The sequence below is a fragment of the Mercenaria mercenaria genome, chromosome 2, assembly GCF_021730395.1.
Source record: "Mercenaria mercenaria strain notata chromosome 2, MADL_Memer_1, whole genome shotgun sequence".
NCBI classification, from domain to species: domain Eukaryota; kingdom Metazoa; phylum Mollusca; class Bivalvia; order Venerida; family Veneridae; genus Mercenaria; species Mercenaria mercenaria.
The window spans coordinates 75,589,997-75,609,911 of record NC_069362.1 but is presented as its reverse complement, the minus strand read 5'-3'; the positions used below and the strand labels follow the sequence as shown (position 1 = coordinate 75,609,911).

The 19,915-nt window shown below is 37.1% G+C and overlaps 1 protein-coding gene across 1 annotated transcript; it reads right to left on the bottom strand.

The window, feature by feature from the left end:
- Positions 1-1,886: 1,886 nt before the first annotated feature.
- On the bottom strand, positions 1,887-19,915 carry LOC123564346 (60S ribosomal protein L34-like). The gene is made up of 5 exons (XM_045357854.2): positions 19,777-19,915; positions 18,630-18,643; positions 17,683-17,765; positions 4,132-4,235; positions 1,887-2,012 (listed from the first exon to the last, which is right to left on the bottom strand). The coding sequence occupies exons 1-5, from the start codon at positions 19,839-19,841 to the stop codon at positions 1,931-1,933; spliced, it is 348 nt and encodes a 115-aa protein (XP_045213789.1). The 5' UTR covers positions 19,842-19,915; the 3' UTR covers positions 1,887-1,930.

Here is a 19,915-nt window from a genome sequence, read left to right as displayed (position 1 = left end):
ATGTTCAGGCCCGTGACCTTGACCTTTAACGGAGTGACCCCAAAAACAATAGGGGTCATCTACTCTGCATGACCAATCATCCTATGAAGTTTCATCATTCTGGGTCAAGTGGTTCTCAAGTTACTGACCGGAAAAGGTTTTCAATGTTCAGGCCCCTGTGACCTTGACCTTTCATAGAGTGACCCCAAAATCGTTAGGGGTCATCTACTCTGCATGACCAATCATCCTATTAAGTTTCAACATTCTGGGTCAAGTGGTTCTCAAGTTACTGACCGGAAATGGTTTTCAATGTTCAGGCCCCTGTGACCTTGACCTTTGAATGAGTGACCCCAAAATCAATAGGGGTCATCTACTCTTCATGACCAATCATCCTATGAAGTTTCAACATTCTGGGTCAAGTGGTTCTCTAGTTATTGATCGGAAATGCTTTTATATGTTCAGGCCCCTGTGACCTTGACCTTTGATGGAGTGACCCCAAAATCAATAGGGGTCATCTACTCTTTATGATCAATCATCCTATGAAGTTTCAACATTCTGGGTCAAGTAGTTCTCTAGTTATTGATCGGAAATGCTTTTCAATGTTCAGGCCCCTGTGACCTTGACCTTTGACAGAGTGACCCCAAAATCAATAGAGGTCATCTACTCTTCATGACCAATCACCTTATGAAGTTTCAACATTCTGGGTCAAGTGGTTCTCTAGTTATTGATCGGAAATGGTTTTCAATGTTCAGGCCCCTGTGACCTTGACCTTTGACGGAGTGACCCCAAAAACAATAGGGGTCGTCTACTCCAGCAGCCCTACAACCCTATGAAGTTTGAAGGTTCTAGGTCAAATGGTTCTCCAGTTATTGCTCGGAAATGAAGTGTGGCGTACAGACGGACGGACAGGGCAAAAACAATGTCTCCTGGGGGAGACATAAATATAGCCTCTATCGCATACACAAGGTTTTTCTTAGATTTGACCTAGTGACCTACTTTTTGATCCTAGATGACCCATATTCAAACTTGACCTTTATTTCATCAATGCAATCGTTTTGACCAAATGTCATGAAGATCAATTGAAAAATACAGCCTCTATCGCATACACAAGGTTTTTCTTTGATTTGACCTAGTGACCTGGTTTTTGACCCAAGATGATCCATTTTCGAACTCGACCTAGATTCATCAAGGTTATCATTCTGACCAAAATTCATGAAGATTAATTGAAAAATACAGCCTCTATCACATACACAAGGGTTTTCTTTGATTTGACCTAGTGACCTAGTTTTTGACCCCAGATGACCCATTTTCAAACTCTGCCTAGATTTCATCAAGGTAATCATTCTGACCAAATTTCATGAAGATCAGTTGAAAAATACAGCCTCTATCGCATACACAAGCTAAATGTTGACAGACAACGGACGCTGGACATCGAGCGATCAGAAAAAACTCACCTGAGCAATGCTCAGGTGAGCTAACAACATGCGTCATCTACTCTGCATGTCCAATCATCCTATGAAGTTTCAACATTCTGGGTCAAGTGGTTCTCAAGTTACTGATCGGAAATGGTTTTCTATGTTCAGACCCCAGTGACCTTGACCTTTGATGGAGTGACCCCATAAACATTAAGGGTCATCTACTCAATAAGCCGTGTCACTCTTATTAAGTCTGAAGGTTCTAGGTCAAATGGTTCTCCCGTTATTGATTGGAAATGAAGTGCGACTTACTGACAGGGCAAAAACATTCTCGTCTCTGGTCTCTCATTTTAACCATGCTAAACTTAAGTATAAATTTATCTGAGGCAATGTTGTCAATCTTCCAGATGCTAATATGTCATGAGGTCATGTGAGGGGACTCAGAGGGGGTGTGGGTGGGGGTGTTAATATGCTGTATATAACAACCACATGTGAAGTTTTTCTCTTTATTTACACCATGTCTACAATTAAAATGATCATGACTTCTTGCTGGCTTCCTGTGCTTTGAGTACACGAACCACAATTTTCTGTTCTTCAATGAGAAAAGCTCTGATGATTCTGAAAGAACACAGCATTATGTTGAAATAAAACACATTCACTATCTTAAAGTAAGAAACGGAAGTGTCATCTCTACAGCAAAATTCAGTGTGGCATTTGTAATCATACAGTATCATTGCCCAATGCTCACAGTATCATCATTTTGCTATACAAGCACACATGCATGTTAATGTATATGACTAAGATGCTGAAACTGGTTTCAAAACTACTTGGAGGTTCAGCAAGTTTTCATATGAAACGAGTAATTGAGCCGCAATTCATATGGTCAAAAATAAATTCTAAAAGGAAACTCAATAAAATGAAACACATATTATATCTTATATGTATGTCTTCTAACATAGTTAAAATATGACTAGCTTGTGCTTATGTGTACATGTGATTCATATTACACTCTGTCAGAAATTAATTATTTTTTAAAGTTTAATAGACAAAACAAACAGGATTTGATTTCACAATGGAGCAAATGAAATAAATTCTGCCCACCTAGAAATTTCATGGTTAAAATACAAGTTTCAATAAATACATATAAAAGCATGGCTATAATGCTGTCCGGTAGCTTATTACATCAGTACCTTTAAAAGACACCGACACATTATACTTTATAGCTACAGCACTTAGTATTGCACAATTTCTACACCTATCTTACTATAACAGTACCAGATAGGCTCTAGGTTGTGCCTGTGAACACATCATATTATTGTATTTCTTATTTCAACATTGCTCATTTGCTTTTCAAGAATAGTTTACATGAATTTATGTATGGTGAAAACTGCTGCACTAGGAGCAGAAAATTGATGTAAAAATTGTTTTGATTATGCTTATGTTACAAACTGCTACTCCCTTGGGTTAACCAGGTGAGTGTCCATAGGACACAGGTATCCGGAGTAAAACTACAACTTAATGTTTCTTTCTTTTTGGTTGGGTTTAATGTCACACTGACACAATTAAAAGTCGTATGGTGACTTTTCAGCTTTGATGGTGGAGGAGGACCCCAGGTGCCCCTCCGTACACTCCCAAATTAAACCAGTGGTGCGTAATAACACAAGCTGAACAACATTCCTATAAAGTTTCATGGAGTTAAATTTCTGTATAATGTAATGACTAATTTGATGGAAAGCTTAAATGAGGAAATTTAAATCCCCAAAACTGCTTTATTGCCCTGCCAATAGCACCGAATACTCACAGAACATTATTTAAAGAACATTTTACAAAAGTTCAGCACTGCGGAACTCACTGACTGTCCAGCCATACCTTATTCCAAGACCTTTCAATGCCTGTTTAAACACTGGCCATTTAATTTGAAAATAATTTTCGCTACCAAAAGCACTGTTAGTGTTATTATTTCTAACAATATGCTCCTGGTCAGTAACAACATAATATTGCATGTTTCATGTTCATTTCAGAGCTAGTATATTCCAATAACAGGCACCTTGAAATATAAATGAGGACTAGCATTATCTGATCTTAATGTGTAGAAGCCACACTGTTCAAATGGACAGTTTTATTTGTATACATGTACCTACATAAATGTACAACACCCAAAAGGGTGTATCATTCACAATATGTAGCATTTTATTTAGCACAATTTCTACACCCAACAAACTATACAGTATCTGTTGGGCTCTAGGTTGTGCGTAAATCTCCTGTACCTTCTGGAACTTAAGGCACTAAGATGTATTCCTCAAACTACTATGACCTAATTTGTTTATGTTAATAACTTCATCTAAGTGAACGTTTTTGCCCTCTAGAGACAGAAGGGGAAACTTCCCTTTTGAAAACCAACTTTATGGTTTTCTCCTACTTCCTGAAAGGGAAACTTGTTACTCATTACAGTAACTTAATTGCTGTTTGGGAAGCAAAAATCACTTTCTTTTACTGGTTTTATTTGAAATGCCTGAAGTTCAAGAATATACATGGCATCATTATCGAGGTATAGTTTCAATCTGTCTGTATAAAAAACCAAGTGGTTAAATTCCTGAATTGGAAGTTTCCCCTACTGAGAGCAAAAATACTAATATAGAAGTCTCAAGTTCAATCCTCCATGACGATTTCACAGAAAATGATGTATTAACACTTATCTTCTAGCAATGTGATTAAAACATGTAGTCAGTATACAAACCTGTCTCGGACACATTTGTGGCATCTTGAACCTCCGTATGTTCTTGATACAGTCTTCAGTCTCTTTGACATGGACATAAGTTCTTTAGGTCTTGCTGGAGTGATCTGTTAAAACAATTTATTAACATTAATATCAAGTTTACCTATACATGAATTCTAACAACATGAAAATATTATATAACAGGTCAGTGTGGCAGGTAGAATCAACAGTCTATTTCATAACCCAGTGCTTACAGTTTCATCACTCCTGTAAGTCTTGTTTTTTTTTTTTTTTTGGAGAAGAATCAGTATATTATACTTAGTATCTTCTTTTACAAGCAACTGAAGGAAGTTAAGTAGATCAGTTGGTCTGCCTTAAATTTCAAAATAATTAACAACATCAACCAGGTAACAATAGTTGCCTTTTAACACTTAATATATATGCTTTCAACAGTAAATGTTCTCCTAATATGGTTTAAGAACTGATAATCACAGTAAAACTGCAATATGTGTATATATGCCCCTGGTCAGTTAACTGACAATCACACAGGGTAAATAGCTATACATCATAGATACTTAAAGAGATCCAAACAACACTCCATACAAACTGTGCTCTTAAATAATTGGAGAATTTTAATGGGTTTTATGTCACATCGAAACAGTTATTGATCACATGGCAATTTTCCAGCTTTGTACGCTGGAAAGAAGACCACAGGTGCCCCTCCAAGCATTATTTCTCACATGGATGGGCATCTGGATAGATTAGAATCATTGACTTTCCACAAGCCTACTGCATGGCTTGCAAACATGAAAGGATTATACACTGTAAGCGAGTTTCAAACCAACAGCACTGAGGGGAAAGCAATAGAAGCGACCATAACCACTCAGGCATGGAGGCACTAAGCAAGGAAGAATCAGTGTGGCAAGTAGAATCACTGTATTCATAACCCAGTGCTCACAATTTCATCATGCTTCCTTTTTGGTTATCTGGATAATTAACTCAGTGCTCCAGCTAGCTATTTACAGCAGGGCGCATCGCCCGTTCCGAAATTCGTTCCGCCCTGTTGCCCCGCCAGGCACCCTGCCCGTTTTACAACCATTCATTTCTTTTTTTTAGCCAAACTTCCCTTTTTTGCCTCTGTGATTATAATACACTGCTTTATTGCCCCCTTTTTATCGAGTGATACACGCCGGGGGGCATTGACATAATTAGCAAACAGTTAAACAATATTACCTGCTGTAATCGTGCCCGAGGCAGACCATGATATTTTAGACTGCTCCACTAGCATTAAAATCATTGAACCTTAGTGTTAAAACAGTTTGCAAACCAGTCTGAAATCATTATCATTTCGCGCCACCTGTCAAAGTGTACTTTCGTTTTCGGTAATATAGTCGTAAATACCCCTTTATACACAACTGAAACTTAAGTCCAGACAACAGACATTTATATGTAATTAATAAAAATCGATCACAATCAAATTTAAATAGGAAAATATTTTGATTTTATCGTTTTACAAGTTTTTGAAATCGAAAGTAAGTTGTCGTCTGCTTTGTGAAATTGCCATTTTTTCATGAAGATTTCTTTGAAATTAGTTTACTAAGATGTAATGACAGGGTACACTTTAATGTCAGATACTGTGAAATGCTGTTAAACTGTCTTTGCATCATAATATTTTTTCAAAAATATTGTTTAAACTGGACATTCGACGACTTTTAGAAAAAAGTGTAACCATATCCGGATATAAAATTTTGGATACCCGGAATATGTCTATTACAAGTGCTAAACTTGCTTTTAGACTGTTGTAAGTTAAAAACTTTGCCTGATTTCATTTATTTAAGTGGAAGTTTAAACTTTATTTTCTGTATATAATATGTTGCAGGTATAAATTTATAAATATCAAGTAGCCTACATGGAGAAGATGTGTACTGAAATTGTAGCAAGTAAAATAAGCCTAAACACATAGATATTGTTATTCAGTATGCAATTACAAAGAAATGTTACAAGTTGAAAATCAATGCCAAGTAAAATACAAACAGCAGAATTTTTAGTTAATAAATAGATGCATTAGAGATGACAGACATAGCCTATTAAAAGACCATACCTAAAGTGTGCCAAAAAACATGCCTAAATTATGCCAAATTCCATGCCTAAAGTATGTTAAAATGCACTGTATGCATGGACCAGTTATATTTTTTTCCCGGGGGAGCACGGTCCCGGACCGACCACCACCCCAGAAGTGCCCTTTTCAGTGCCAGCACCAGGGGTTCCACTAGACCCGAAAACCCAAGAGTCCCAGGACCCTTGGGCCCAAATTTTGAAGGGTCCTTTTCCAAAATACAGGAGTCCTGTCCCAACACGTCCATATAATTGACTATATTTTTTTATTCAGTATCATACGTAGATCTTTACCTAAGAAAACAATAAACCCAAGATCATGTTACAGCATAATAAAAATGTCAGTTTCAGGTCATATAGTCTCATATTGTAAAATAATATTTATCAAAATTCATGTTATTTTGATTAGGTTTTTCTTCAATATTTCATTTCATTTTTAATAACAGAACAGTGCTACTACTCTCTATAACAAGAGCACCACCTTGCGGGTGCTGACGCTCATCTGATTTTTTTTTGTGTAATAGAAATATTGTCCTACCCATGATTTTCTAAGTCTAAAAAGGGCCATCATTCTTGCAAAAAGCAGGATAGAGTTATGTTTCTTGATGTTCAGTGTCCACTTATGATGGTGAAAAACTGTTGCAAGTTTTAAAGCAATAGCTTTGATAGTTTATGAGAAAAGTTGACTTAAACATAATACTCAACCAAGAAAATGATTTTCTAAGTCCAAAAGGGGCAATAATTATTGCAAAAAGCAAGATGGAGTTATGTTGCTTGCTGTTCAGGGTCAGCTTATGATGGTCAACAAGTGTTGCAAGTTTCAAAGCAATAGCTTTGATAGTTTAAGAGAAAAAGTTGACCTAAACATAAAACTTAACCAAGAAATCTGATATTTTCTAAGTCCAAAAGGGGCCATAAATCTTGCAAAAAGCAGGATGGAGTTATGTTTCTTGCTGTACAGGGTCAACTTATGATGGTGAACAAGTGTTGCAAGTTTTAAAGCAATAGCTTTGATAGTTTAGGATAAAAGCTGACCTAAACATAAAACTTAACCAAGAAAACTGATTTTCTAAGTCCAAAAGGGGCAATAAATCTTGCAAAAAGCAAGATGGAGTTATGTTTCTTGATGTACAGGGTCTGCTTATGATGGTGAACAAGTATTCCAAGTTTCAAAGCAATAGCTTTGATAGTTTAGGAGAAAAGTTGACCTAAACATAAAACTTAACCAAGAAATCTGATATTTTCTAAGTACAAAAGGGGCCATAAATCTTGCAAAAAGCAAGATGGAGTTATGTTTCTTGCTATACAGGGTCAGCTTATGATGGTGAACAAGTATTCCAAGTTTCAAAGCAATAGCTTTGATAGTTTAGGAGAAAAGCTGACCTAAACATAAAACTTAACCAGGCAACGCCGACGCAGACGCCGACGCCGACGCCGACAACCGCTCAAGTGATGACAATAACTCATCATTTTTTTTCAAAAAATCAGATGAGCTAAAAATGTATCCAAAATGTACTATCCGGATACTGGTACACTTTCAGAATGTCATCGGAAAGTAGTTTTTGCTCAGTTTACTTGGCAAACTAAGCTAAGTCAGCGATAGTTCCTCAAATAATGATGATACTTATAATTAAAAACTGCATTGAAAGTCAGTTTTCTTAAGGAATTTTGGAAATATGCATATGACATCTGGGGTAATTAGACCCGTGAACGGACATTTCTAAACTTATTTTTGCTTTCAAAATTCATCAAAATTTGTGAAGTTTCTTGTTGAAATTACAATATGATCACTAAACAATGGTCTAATTTAAAGTTGGCATGAAAAAACCTTGCAGGGCACCTTTCACATGCTCGGTAATCAGCTGCTTACGATAATTTAATAATTGGCGCCTTTTTTGACAGTACACATGATTCGCTTTATCAAATAATCTCAACACTTCATTGATTCTTGTTACCTATGTGCACTCGCCGTGACGTAACTTGCTGATAAAAAACTCAGCGAGGCATGTCTACAGGAGAAAGGGCGGGATTTAGCAGAGATCAAAGGCAGAAAGGCAGGAGGGCATGACCGCGAGTGTTTATTTTGAATACACGTGTCTATCGTGGAAATAGTTTTACTGCAGGAAATTAATGCTAAGAGAAAGGATTATCAAAGGAAAATGCCCCCGGGTCCCGAAGGACGCACAGGCAAGTATTCTGCCGGGTCCTTTGAGCGTCTTTTGAAAATCTCCTGGGTCTGGACCCGGGGTCCCGGGTCAAATGGAACCCCTGAGCACCCTGCCCTTTTTTAATCCTAGCTGGAGCACTGTAACTTGATGTACTTGTCATTGTTAATACAGAAGTTTGCTAGTGACATGTTTATAGAAAGCAACAAAATGCAGTAAATCATGAAAAACAACGTAGACCACCAAGTTTGTATCATGTTTCAAACTCAAAACAAGTCAGTGTGGCAAATGGAATCACAAATTAATCATAACCCAGTGCTCACAATTTCATCATACTTGTTGTTAAAGCCAGGTATAACTGCTGCATTACTCTACAAACAATTCAATGAAAATGCTGAAATTTTCCTTATTGCATATTTTAAAACAAGTCAGTGTGGCAAATAGAATCACAAGTTAATCATAACCCAGTGCTCACAATTTCATCATACTTGTTGCAGGAAAAGACAACATCTGCAATCATTTCAACAATATACCGAGGTTAAAACTGTTTCGTTTCTGTCAATGGAATAAGTCAGTGTGGCAAATAGAATCACAAGTTAATCATAACCCAGTGCTCACAATTTCATCATACTTGTTGCAGGAAAAGACAACATCTGCAATCAATTCAACAATATACTGAGGTAAAAACTGTTTAGTTTCTGTCAATGAATTAAGTCAGTGTGGCAATTGGAATCACAAATTAATCATAACCCAGTGTTCACAATTTCATCATACTTGTTGTTAAAGCCAGGTTTAACTGCTGCGTTACTCAGCAAACAACTCAATGAAAGTTTTTCCTTATTGCATATTTTAAAACAAGTCAGTGTGGCAGATGGAATCACAAGTTAATCATAACCCAGTGCTCACAATTTCATCATACTTGTTGCAAGAAATGACACCTTTTTTACCATCTGCAATGAACATGGGTCAACACTGTTCTGACAATGAAACAAGTCAGTGTGGCAAATGGAATCAAAAAATTATATCATTATAACCCAGAGTTCATAATTTTAATATACTTGTTGCAAGAAATAGTAATCTTTTTCCCCATTAGCACTCAATTCAACAATATACTGAGGTCAAAACTGTTCAGTTTCTGTCAATGAAACAAGTCAGTGTGGCAAATGGAATCAGAATTTTGTCATAACCCAGTGCTCACAATTTCATCACACTTGTTGCAAGAAAATGAAAACTTTTTCAGCAATCAATTCAACAATATAAAGAAGCCAACACTGTTAAGTTTCTGAGTTTCAAGTCAATGTGGGAAACAGATTCTCTATTTATGACACAGTGCTAACAGTCAATAACCTGTTCTGAAACAACAAAACATTTGATTCCCTGTTGTTCTAAAATATTCAAAATGTGCAGTTTTCTCTGAAATGTGCCTTCCAGCAATGATAATGTACTCTTTCAGTTGATACCAGTTTTTGTGTTACAAAGAACAACAACAAAGTTGTGTGTTCATTCCCTTCATGTGCTTCAGAAAAAACAAGATCCATCATGACTCAGCTGAGGGAAAGTTTTTTTTCATCACAACACACACTTGTACTTAGTACTACATACACATCCAATTTATAACCTAACACTAACATTACAGTCAGCATATTAAATCAATGTTTAAATCTTGCATACAGCACACAATCTGTAGAGTCAAGGCTAGCCACTTTCCAACAGAAGTCAAAAGTTCAACACAGTGCTCTAGATATCCTCTCTTAACAGTACCTCAACAATGGTTCAGTGACAGGAAACAACTCTCAATCATTTGATCAGAGAGGGCAAGTTCCACTCATCATTACCAAAGGAAGGGCTACATTCTAGACAATGACAGCAGTAGAAGCTTTATGAATATATAAACTGAAAAACAAATGGTTCAGTGACAGGAAACAACTCTCAATCATTTGATCAGAGAGGGCAAGTTCCACTCATCATTACCAAAGGAAGGGCTACATTCTAAACAAGAGGACCATGATGGTCCTGAATCGCTCACCTATCCCCACATGACCCAGTGTTGAACTGAGTATGACGTCGTTATTTCTATTATTTGACATAGTGACCTAGTTTTTGAGCACATGTGACCTAGATATCATCAAGATAAGAAATTCTGACCAATTTTCATGAAGATCCATTGAAAAATATGGCCTCTAGAGGTCACAAGCTTTTTCTATTATTTGACCTTATGACCTAGTTTTTGAAGGCACGTGACCCACTTTTAAACCTGACCCAGATATCATCAAGGTGAACATTCTCACCAATTTTCATGAAGATCTCGTGAAAAATATGGCCTCTAGAGAGGTCACAAGGTTTTTCTATTTTTCGACCTACTGACCTAGTTTTTGACCGCACATGACCCAGTTACGAACCTGACCTAGATATCATCAAGCTGAACATTCTCACCAGTTTTCATGAAGATCCATTGAGAAATATGGCCTCTAGAGAGGTCACAAGGTTTTTCTATTTTTAGACCTACTGACCTAGTTTTTGACCCGTGACCCAGTTTCGAACCTAACCTAGATATCATCAAGGTGAACATTCTGACCAATATTCATGAAGATCTCATGAAAAATATGGCCTCTAGAGAGGTCACAAGGTTTTTCTATTTTTAGATCTACTGACCTAGTTTTTAACCCCACGTGACCCAGTTCCGAACTTGATTTAGATATCATCAAGGTAAACATTCTGACCAATTTTCATGAAGATCCATTGAAAAATATGGCCTCTAGAGAGGTCACAAGGTTTTTCTATTTTTAGACCTACTGACCTAGTTTTTGACCGCACGTGACCCAGTTTCGAACTTGACCTAGATATCATCAAGGTGAACATTCTGACCAATTTTCATGAAGATCCATTGAGAAATATGGCCTCTAGAGAGGTCAAAAGGTTTTTCTATTTTTAGACCTACTGACCTAGTTTTTGATCCAACATGACCCAGTATCGAACTTGACCTAGATATTTCTGATCAATATTCATGAAGATCTCATGAAAAATATGGCCTCTAGAGAGGTCACAAGGTTTTTCTATTTTTAGATCTACTGACCTAGTTTTTACCCCCACGTGACCCAGTTTCGAACTTGACCTAGATATCATCAAGGTGAACATTCTGACCAATTTTCATGAAGATCCATTGAGAAAAATGGCCTCTAGAGAGGTCAAAAGGTTTTTCTATTTTTAGACATGACCTAGTTTTTGACCCCACGTGACCCAGTTTCGAACTTGACCTAGATATCATCAAGGTGAACATTCTGACCAATATTCATGAAGATCTCATGAAAAATATGGCCTCTAGAGAGGTCACAAGGTTTTTCTATTTTTAGACCTACTGACCTAGTTTTTGACCCCACGTGACCCAGTTCCGAACTTGACCTAGATATCATCAAGGTGAACATTCTGACCAATTTTCATGAAGATCTTGTGAAATATATGGCCTCTAGAGAGGTCACAAGGTTTTTCTATTTTCAGACCTACTGACCTAGTTTTTGATGGCACGTGACCCAGTTACGAACTTGACCTAGATATCATCAAGGTGAACATTCTGACCAACTTTCATAAAGATCCCATGAAAAATGTGACCTCTAGAGTGGTCACAAGCAAAAGTTTACGGACGGACGCACGCACGCACGGACGGTCGACGGACACCGCGCGATCACAAAAGCTCACCTTGTCACTTTGTGACAGGTGAGCTTAAAATGACAGCAGTAGAATCTTTGCTATTATATAAACTGAAAGGTTGCTAGTGAAATGTTTATAGAAAGCAACAAAATGCAGTAAATCATGAAAAACAACGTAGACCACCAAGTCTGTATCATGTTTCAAACTCAAAACAAGTCAGTGTGGCAAATGGAATCACAAATTAATCATAACCCAGTGCTCACAATTTCATCATACTTGTTGCAGGAAAAGACAACATTTGCAATCAATTCAATAATATACTGAGGTAAAAACTGTTTAGTTTCTGTCAATGAATTGTCAGTGTGGCAATTTGAATCACAAATTAATCATAACCCAGTGCTCACAATTTCATCATACTTGTTGTTAAAGCCAGGTATAACTGCTGCCTTACTCTACAAACAATTCAATGAAAATGCTGAAGTTTTCCTTATTGCATATTTTACAACAAGTCAGTGTGGCAAATAGAATCACAAATTAATCATAACCCAGTGCTCACAATTTCATCATACTTGTTGCAAGAAAAGACAACATCTGCAATCAATTCAACAATATACTGAGGTAAAAACTGTTTAGTTTCTGTCAATGAATTGTCAGTGTGGCAATTGGAATCACAAATTAATCATAACCCAGTGCTCACAATTTCATCATACTTGTTGTTAAAGCCAGGTTTAACTGCTGCGTTACTCAGCAAACAATTCAATGAAAATGCTGAAGTTTTCCTTATTGCATATTTTAAAACAAGAGGACCATGATGGTCCTGAATCGCTCACCTATCTCCACATGACCCAGTGTTCAACTGAGTATGACATCGTTATTTCTATTATTTGACAAAGTGACCTTGTTTTTGAGCACATGTGACCTAGATATCATCAAGATAAAAAATTCTGACCAATTTTCATGAAGATCCATTGAAAAATATGGCCTCTAGAGAGGTCACAAGGTTTTTCTATTATTTGACCTAATGACCTAGTTTTTGAAGGCACATGACCCACTTTTAAACTTGACCTAGATATCATCAAGGTGAACATTCTCACCAATTTTCATGAAGATCTCGTAAAAAATATGGCCTCTAGAGAGGTCACAAGGTTTTTCTATTTTTCGACCTAATGACCTAGTTTTTGACCGCACATGACCCAGTTACGAACCTGACCTAGATATCATCAAGCTGAACATTCTCACCAATTTTCATGAAGATCCATTGAGAAATATGGCCTCTAGAGAGGTCACAAGGTTTTTCTATTTTTAGACCTACTGACCTAGTTTTTGACCCCACGTGACCCAGTTTCGAATCTGACTTAGATATCATCAAGATGAACATTCTGACCAATATTCATGAAGATCTCATGAAAAACATGGCCTCTAGAGAGGTCACAAGGTTTTTCTATTTTTAGATCTACTGACCTAGTTTTTAACCCTACGTGACCCAGTTTCGAACTTGACCTAGATATCTTCAAGGTAAACATTCTGACCAATTTTCATGAAGATCCATTGAAAAATATTGCCTCTAGAGAGGTCACAAGGTTTTCCTATTTTTAGACTTACTGACCTAGTTCTTGACCGCACATGACCCAGTTTCGAACTTGACCTAGATATCATCAAGGTGAACATTCTGACCAATTTTCATGAAGATCCATTGACAAATATGGCCACTAGAGAGGTCACAAGGTTTTTCTATTTTTAGATCTACTGACCTAGTTTTTGAACCCACATGACCCAGTTTCGAACTTGACCTAGATATCATCAAGATGAACATTCTGACCAATATTCATGAAGATCTCATGAAAAATATGGCCTCTAGAGAGGTCACAAGGTTTTTCTATTTTTAGTTCTACTGACCTAGTTTTTAACCCCACGTGACCCAGTTTCGAACTTGACCTAGATATCATCAAGATGAACATTCTGACCAATTTTCATGAAGATGCATTGAGAAATATGGCCTCTAGAGAGGTCACAAGGTTTTTCTATTTTTAGACCTAATGACCTAGTTTTTGACCCTACGTTACCCAGTTTCGAACCTGACCTAGATATCATCAAGATAAACATTCTGACCAATATTCATGAAGATCTCATGAAAAATATGGCCTCTAGAGAGGTCACAAGGTTTTTCTATATTTAGACCTACTGACCTAGTTTTTGACCCCACGTGACCCAGTTTCGAACTTGACCTAGATATCATCAAGGTGAACATTATGACCAATTTTCATGAAGATCTTATGAAATATATGGCCTCTAGAGAGGTCACAAGGTTTTTCTATTTTTAGACCTACTGACCTAGTTTTTGATGGCATGTGACCCAGTTTCAAACTTGACCTAGATATCATCAAGATGAACATTCTGACCATTTTTCATAAAGATCCCATGAAAAATGTGACCTCTAGAGTGGTCACAAGCAAAAGTTTACGGACGCACGGACGGACGGACGACGGACACCACGCGATCACAAAAGCTCACCTTGTCACTTTGTGACAGGTGAGCTAACAAGTCAGTGTGGCAGATGGAATCACAAGTTAATCATAACCCAGTGCTCACAATTTCATCATACTTGTTGCAAGAAATGACACCTTTTTTACCATCTGCAATGAACATGGGTCAACACTATTCTGACAATGAAACAAGTCAGTGTGGCAAATGGAATCAAAAAATTATATCATTATAACCCAGTGTTCATAATTTTAATATACTTGTTGCAAGAAATAGCAATATTTTTCCCCATTAGCACTCAATTCAACAATATACTGAGGTCAAAACTGTTCAGTTTCTGTCAATTAAACAAGTCAGTGTGGCAAATGGAATCAGAATTTTGTCATAACCCAGTGCTCACAATTTCACCACACTTGTTGCAAGAAAATGAAAACTTTTTCTGCAATCAATTCAACAATGTAAAGAAGCCAACACTGTTAAGTTTCTGAGAATGAAACAAGTCAATGTGGGAAACAGATTTTCTATTTATGACACAGTGCTAACAGCCAATAACCTGTTCTGAAACAACAGAACATTTGATTCCCTGTTGTTCTAAAATATTCAAAATGTGCAGTTTTCTCTGAAATATGCCTTCCAGCAATGATAATGTACTCTTTCAGTTGATACCAGTTTTTGTGTTACAAAGAACAACAACAAAGTTGTGCGTTCATTCCCTTCGTGTGCTTCAGAAAAAACAAGATCCATCATGACTCAGCTGAGGGAAAGTTTTTTTTTCATCACAACACACACATGTACTTAGTACTACGTACACATCCAATTTATAACCTAACACTAACATTACAGTCAGCATATTAAATCAATGTTTAAATCTTGCATACAGCACACAATCTGTAGAGTCAAGGCTAGCCACTTTCCAACAGAAGTCAAAAGTTCAACACAGTGCTCTAGATATCCTCTCTTAACAGTACCTCAACAATGGTTCAGTGACAGTAAACAACTCTCAATCATTGGATCAGAGAGGGCAAGTTCCACTCATCATCATCAAAGGAAGGGCTACATTTTAGACAATGACAGCAGTAGAATCTTTGCTAATATATAAACTGAAAAACAAATGGTTCAGTGACAGGAAACAACTCTCAATCATTGGATCAGAGAGGGCAAGTTCTACTCATCATTACCAAAAGAATGGCCACAATCTGGACCACGACAGCAGTAGAATCTTTGCTAATATATAAACTGAAAAACAAATGGTTCAGTGACAGGAAACAACTCTCAATCATTGGATCAGAGAGGGCAAGTTCCACTCATCATTACCAAAGGAAGGGCTACATTCTAGACAATGACAGCAGTAGAATCTTTGCTATTATATAAACTGAAAAACAAATGGTTCAGTGACAGGAAACAATGCTCAATCATAGAGAGCAAGTTCCACTCATCATTACCAAAGGAAGGGCTACATTCTAGACAATGACAGTAGTAGAATATTTGCTAATATATAAACTGAAATCGAATGGTTCAGTGACAGGAAACAGCTCTCAATCATTTGATCAGAGAGGGCAAGTTCCACTCATCATTACCAAAGGAATGGCCACAATCTGGACCACGACAGTAGTAGAATCTTTGCTAATATATAAACTGAAAAACAAATGGTTCAGTGACAGGAAACAACTCTTAATCATTGGATCAGAGAGGGCAAGTTCCACTCATCATTACCAAAGGAAGGGCTACATTCTAGACAATGACAGCAGTAGAAGCTTTGTGAATATATAAACTGAAAAACAAATGGTTCAGTGACAGGAAACAACTCTCAATCATTGGATCAGAGAGGGCAAGTTCCACTCATCATTACCAAAGGAAGGGCTACATTCTAGACAATGACAGCAGTAGAAGCTTTATGAATATATAAACTGAAAAACAAATGGTTCAGTGACAGGAAACAACTCTCAATCATTGGATCAGAGAGGGCAAGTTCCACTCATCATTATCAAAGGAAGGGCTACATTCTAGACAATGACAGAAGTAGAATCTTTGCTAATATATAAGCTGAAATACAAATGGTTCAGTGACAGTAAACAACTCTCAATCATTGGATCAGAGAGGGCAAGTTCCACTCATCATCATCAAAGGAAGGGCTACATTCTAGACAATGACAGCAGTAGAATCTTTGCTAATATATAAGCTGAAAAACAAATGGTTCAGTGACAGGAAACAACTCTCAATCATTGGATCAGAGAGGGCAAGTTCCACTCATCATTACCAAAGGAAGGGCTACATTCTAGACAATGACAGCAGTAGAATCTTTGCTAATATATAAGCTGAAATACAAATGGTTCAGTGACAGGAAACAACTCTCAATCATTGGATCAGAGAGGGCAAGTTCCACTCATCATTACCAAAGGAAGGGCTACATTCTAGACAATGACAGCAGTAGAATCTTTGCTAATATATAAGCTGAAATACAAATGGTTCAGTGACAGGAAACAACTCTCAATCATTGGATCAGAGAGGGCAAGTTCCACTCATCATCACCAAAGGAAGGGCTACATTCTGGACAATGACACAGTGATCCATATCATTTTTTTGACCCTGGGGTAATTACCCCTAGTTTTGAAACCATGACAGTACTGAGTAGGTAAATAAACAAATATCAAAAAGTCTGGGTTAACTGAAATGTTTTAACTACATGTATTTGCTTGTTAAGTGCAAACTTTGGTTTATTAACAGCATTTTCATGGCCCTTTATGTTGTCACCTTTGTTTGCTTTGCAAACTGCACATTTAAGATGATACAGTACTGTAAGCTACCTGAAGAAATTCAACTTTTAAATGTTAGTTTTCCACAGCAAGTCAGTCCTTTAATTTCTAAAAACTTCAAGAAAAACATTCTGTACATGTTTCAGGTAATACTGTGACCCTCCAGGATTAATTGTGGAGGGAGACCGAAGATTTCCCTATGGACATCATTTTAGACACAGGCTGGCACCTAGTTAGAACTACAGACCTTCCAAATATCAGCTTGTTACTTTCCTCACATGAATAAATTTAACATCCCAAATAAAGAAACGATTTGAAGCCCACTTCCACTCAGTTATGGACCTTAAGCATCACCACTTTCCTGTTATCAAGTAATAATAGGTTTGTGTGATCAATTCACATTTTGCACTTACACCATGTAATTTAACAGCCTTACAGTCTCCACATTTTGGTATACTGCCCAACTTCTTCTTGTACAAGTAGACAAGTTTCCCACCTGCAAATAAAAGTATTCAGGTTAGATTATTTTCGATTTACACTTTCAGCACTAAGATCAGCAATAGTTAGTGTTAGACTTATTTGTTTGACCGAGTTGCTAACAGGGCAAGTCAGACTTACATGCCTGCATTGGTCTCAATTTGCAGACATTTGTCATTCAAATTACTTACTTGAAGTTATGGAGTATACACATTTAACATACTGTATATTGTATCTGACATCTGTCACTACAGAAGAGAGCATTTATCAAAAGATTTCCACTATTATAACTTGAAATTTGAAATTGCCCATAACATAGTTAGCATTCTGAATTTCCCTGCTGATAATCCTGTAGTATAATGCTATATACTTACAGTGCTTCTATCCTAGTTAGGCATATTAATCATGAAGATCTAAAGAATAACATAGGTCCAAGGAATTATAAATCTTTCTAACAAGTTTTAACACATCTTCAACAATATTATCACATGTCCCCTCTTCATGTAACTCCTTTCAAGTTTAAAGTAATATGTCCTAGCCCCCTTCCCACCAAAAAAACTTAATTTATTTATTTTGTTGGGTTTAACATCGCACCGACACAATTATTGGTCATATGGCGACTTTCCAGCTTTGATGGTGGAAGAAGACCCCAGGTGCCCCTCTGTGCATTATTTCATCACGAGTGGGCACCTGGGTAGAACCATTGACTTTCCGTACGCCAGCTGGATGGCTTCCTCACATGAAGAATTCAATGCCCCGAGTGAGGCTTCAACCCACATCAATGAGGGACAAGTGATTTGAAGTCAGCGGCCGTAATCACTCGGCCACGGAGGCTCCCCCCCAAAAAAATCCTATGCACTTTTCCTTAAGTAGCTGAACTTACCAGGTGTTTTTGATCTGCAGATTCAAGAGTCAGTCCACATCAACAGGTATGAAATAGAAAACAAAGGAATATTCTTGAATTACAAAATGCTTTGTTTACTGCAATTACTATCAGCTATGTGGTAGGGTCCAATATTTAAATGTTTAAAAGAGTGTGTTGTGTTCGACTGGTCAAAGACTGTGTTTACAAAATTTCTACCTGGATAAACGAAACAATCACCTGTTCAACATAGGCCTTTCTCTGCTCATTAAACTGAATGAAACAAGTGTTTTGCAGTCTGTTAACAAAATTAGATGTCTTCTTGATTTTGGTAAATGTTAAGTTGCCATTTTTGTGTATTTATCACAACAAACTGTGCCAAACATAGCGCAGAAACATCAAAAACGCTTGAACTTGCGAAAATGTTACCAAAATAACCTCGAGTTCATATTTTTTTTTGCTTAATTTGAGAACTGTAAGTCCTGGTTATAGAAGGGTACAAGCCACCAAAAGCCATGACTGAAGCCAGTAAATGAAGGCTGTTTGACAATATTGTGCCGTGTTTGAAAGATCGTGTTAACATTTACAAAATTCTGAATACGCGGGTACCTTATGTACCTATGTATGAACTGTACACTGTTAACGTTTACCGCATCTACAAGGCAATATGCGCAAGCGATAAACCAATAACTTTACATGACGGTGTACTGTGATTTATCATCCATTATTTTGGTCCTTCAAAGTTTTGACGGAGAGACTGCCCGTCACAAATCTAAAACAATCTGACCATCAAATTATTTTGACTAGCGCACCAACCAATCCCCCAGGATTCTGCAGATGTTGTAACACACACAAAAGAAACAACAAGCGTCATCCAATCAAAATAACACAGACGGCTTTTTGAGAAGTATAAAAAATTGCAAACGACATTACTTTGTCGTTGTAACATCAGGCGTGAAAGGACATTTAGAATGTACACATTTCTGCTTTCAAAATAAAAATAAAATCTGCATTTTCCAGTTGTAATTGCAGTATAATCAGGCTGCAGTGATATAAACACACATGCAGGTGGTAGAGTCCTCCAGATATTGGTATATTTAAAGCCCACAAAAATGCAGGGAATATATTCGTACTAGATTTAAGATGAAAACCTTAAAAATTAACTTACACCTTCCTGCGATTACTGTTCGTATTGTACGACAGTCTCCTACGGAAAGTCAGTCGCTGCACCATCTGAAAAATAACACAAACCAGTTTTTCAAATTATTCTGACACCAGTTTGTGTTTATTTATTAAATGTTACGGTA

What these genes read in the sequence shown, in the direction of transcription:
- LOC123564346 (XM_045357854.2), bottom strand. Translation starts at nt 19,841, where the DNA reads ATGGTGCAGCGACTGACTTTCCGTAGGAGACTGTCGTACAATACGAAC. An exon ending in AGGCTGTTAAATTACATGGT is followed by an intron (nt 4,236 to 17,682) that starts GTAAGTGCAAAA and finishes TTGTTTTAACAG; the next exon opens with ATCACTCCAGCAAGACCTAA. An exon ending in CACAAATGTGTCCGAGACAG is followed by an intron (nt 2,013 to 4,131) that starts GTTTGTATACTG and finishes GTGTTCTTTCAG; the next exon opens with AATCATCAGAGCTTTTCTCA.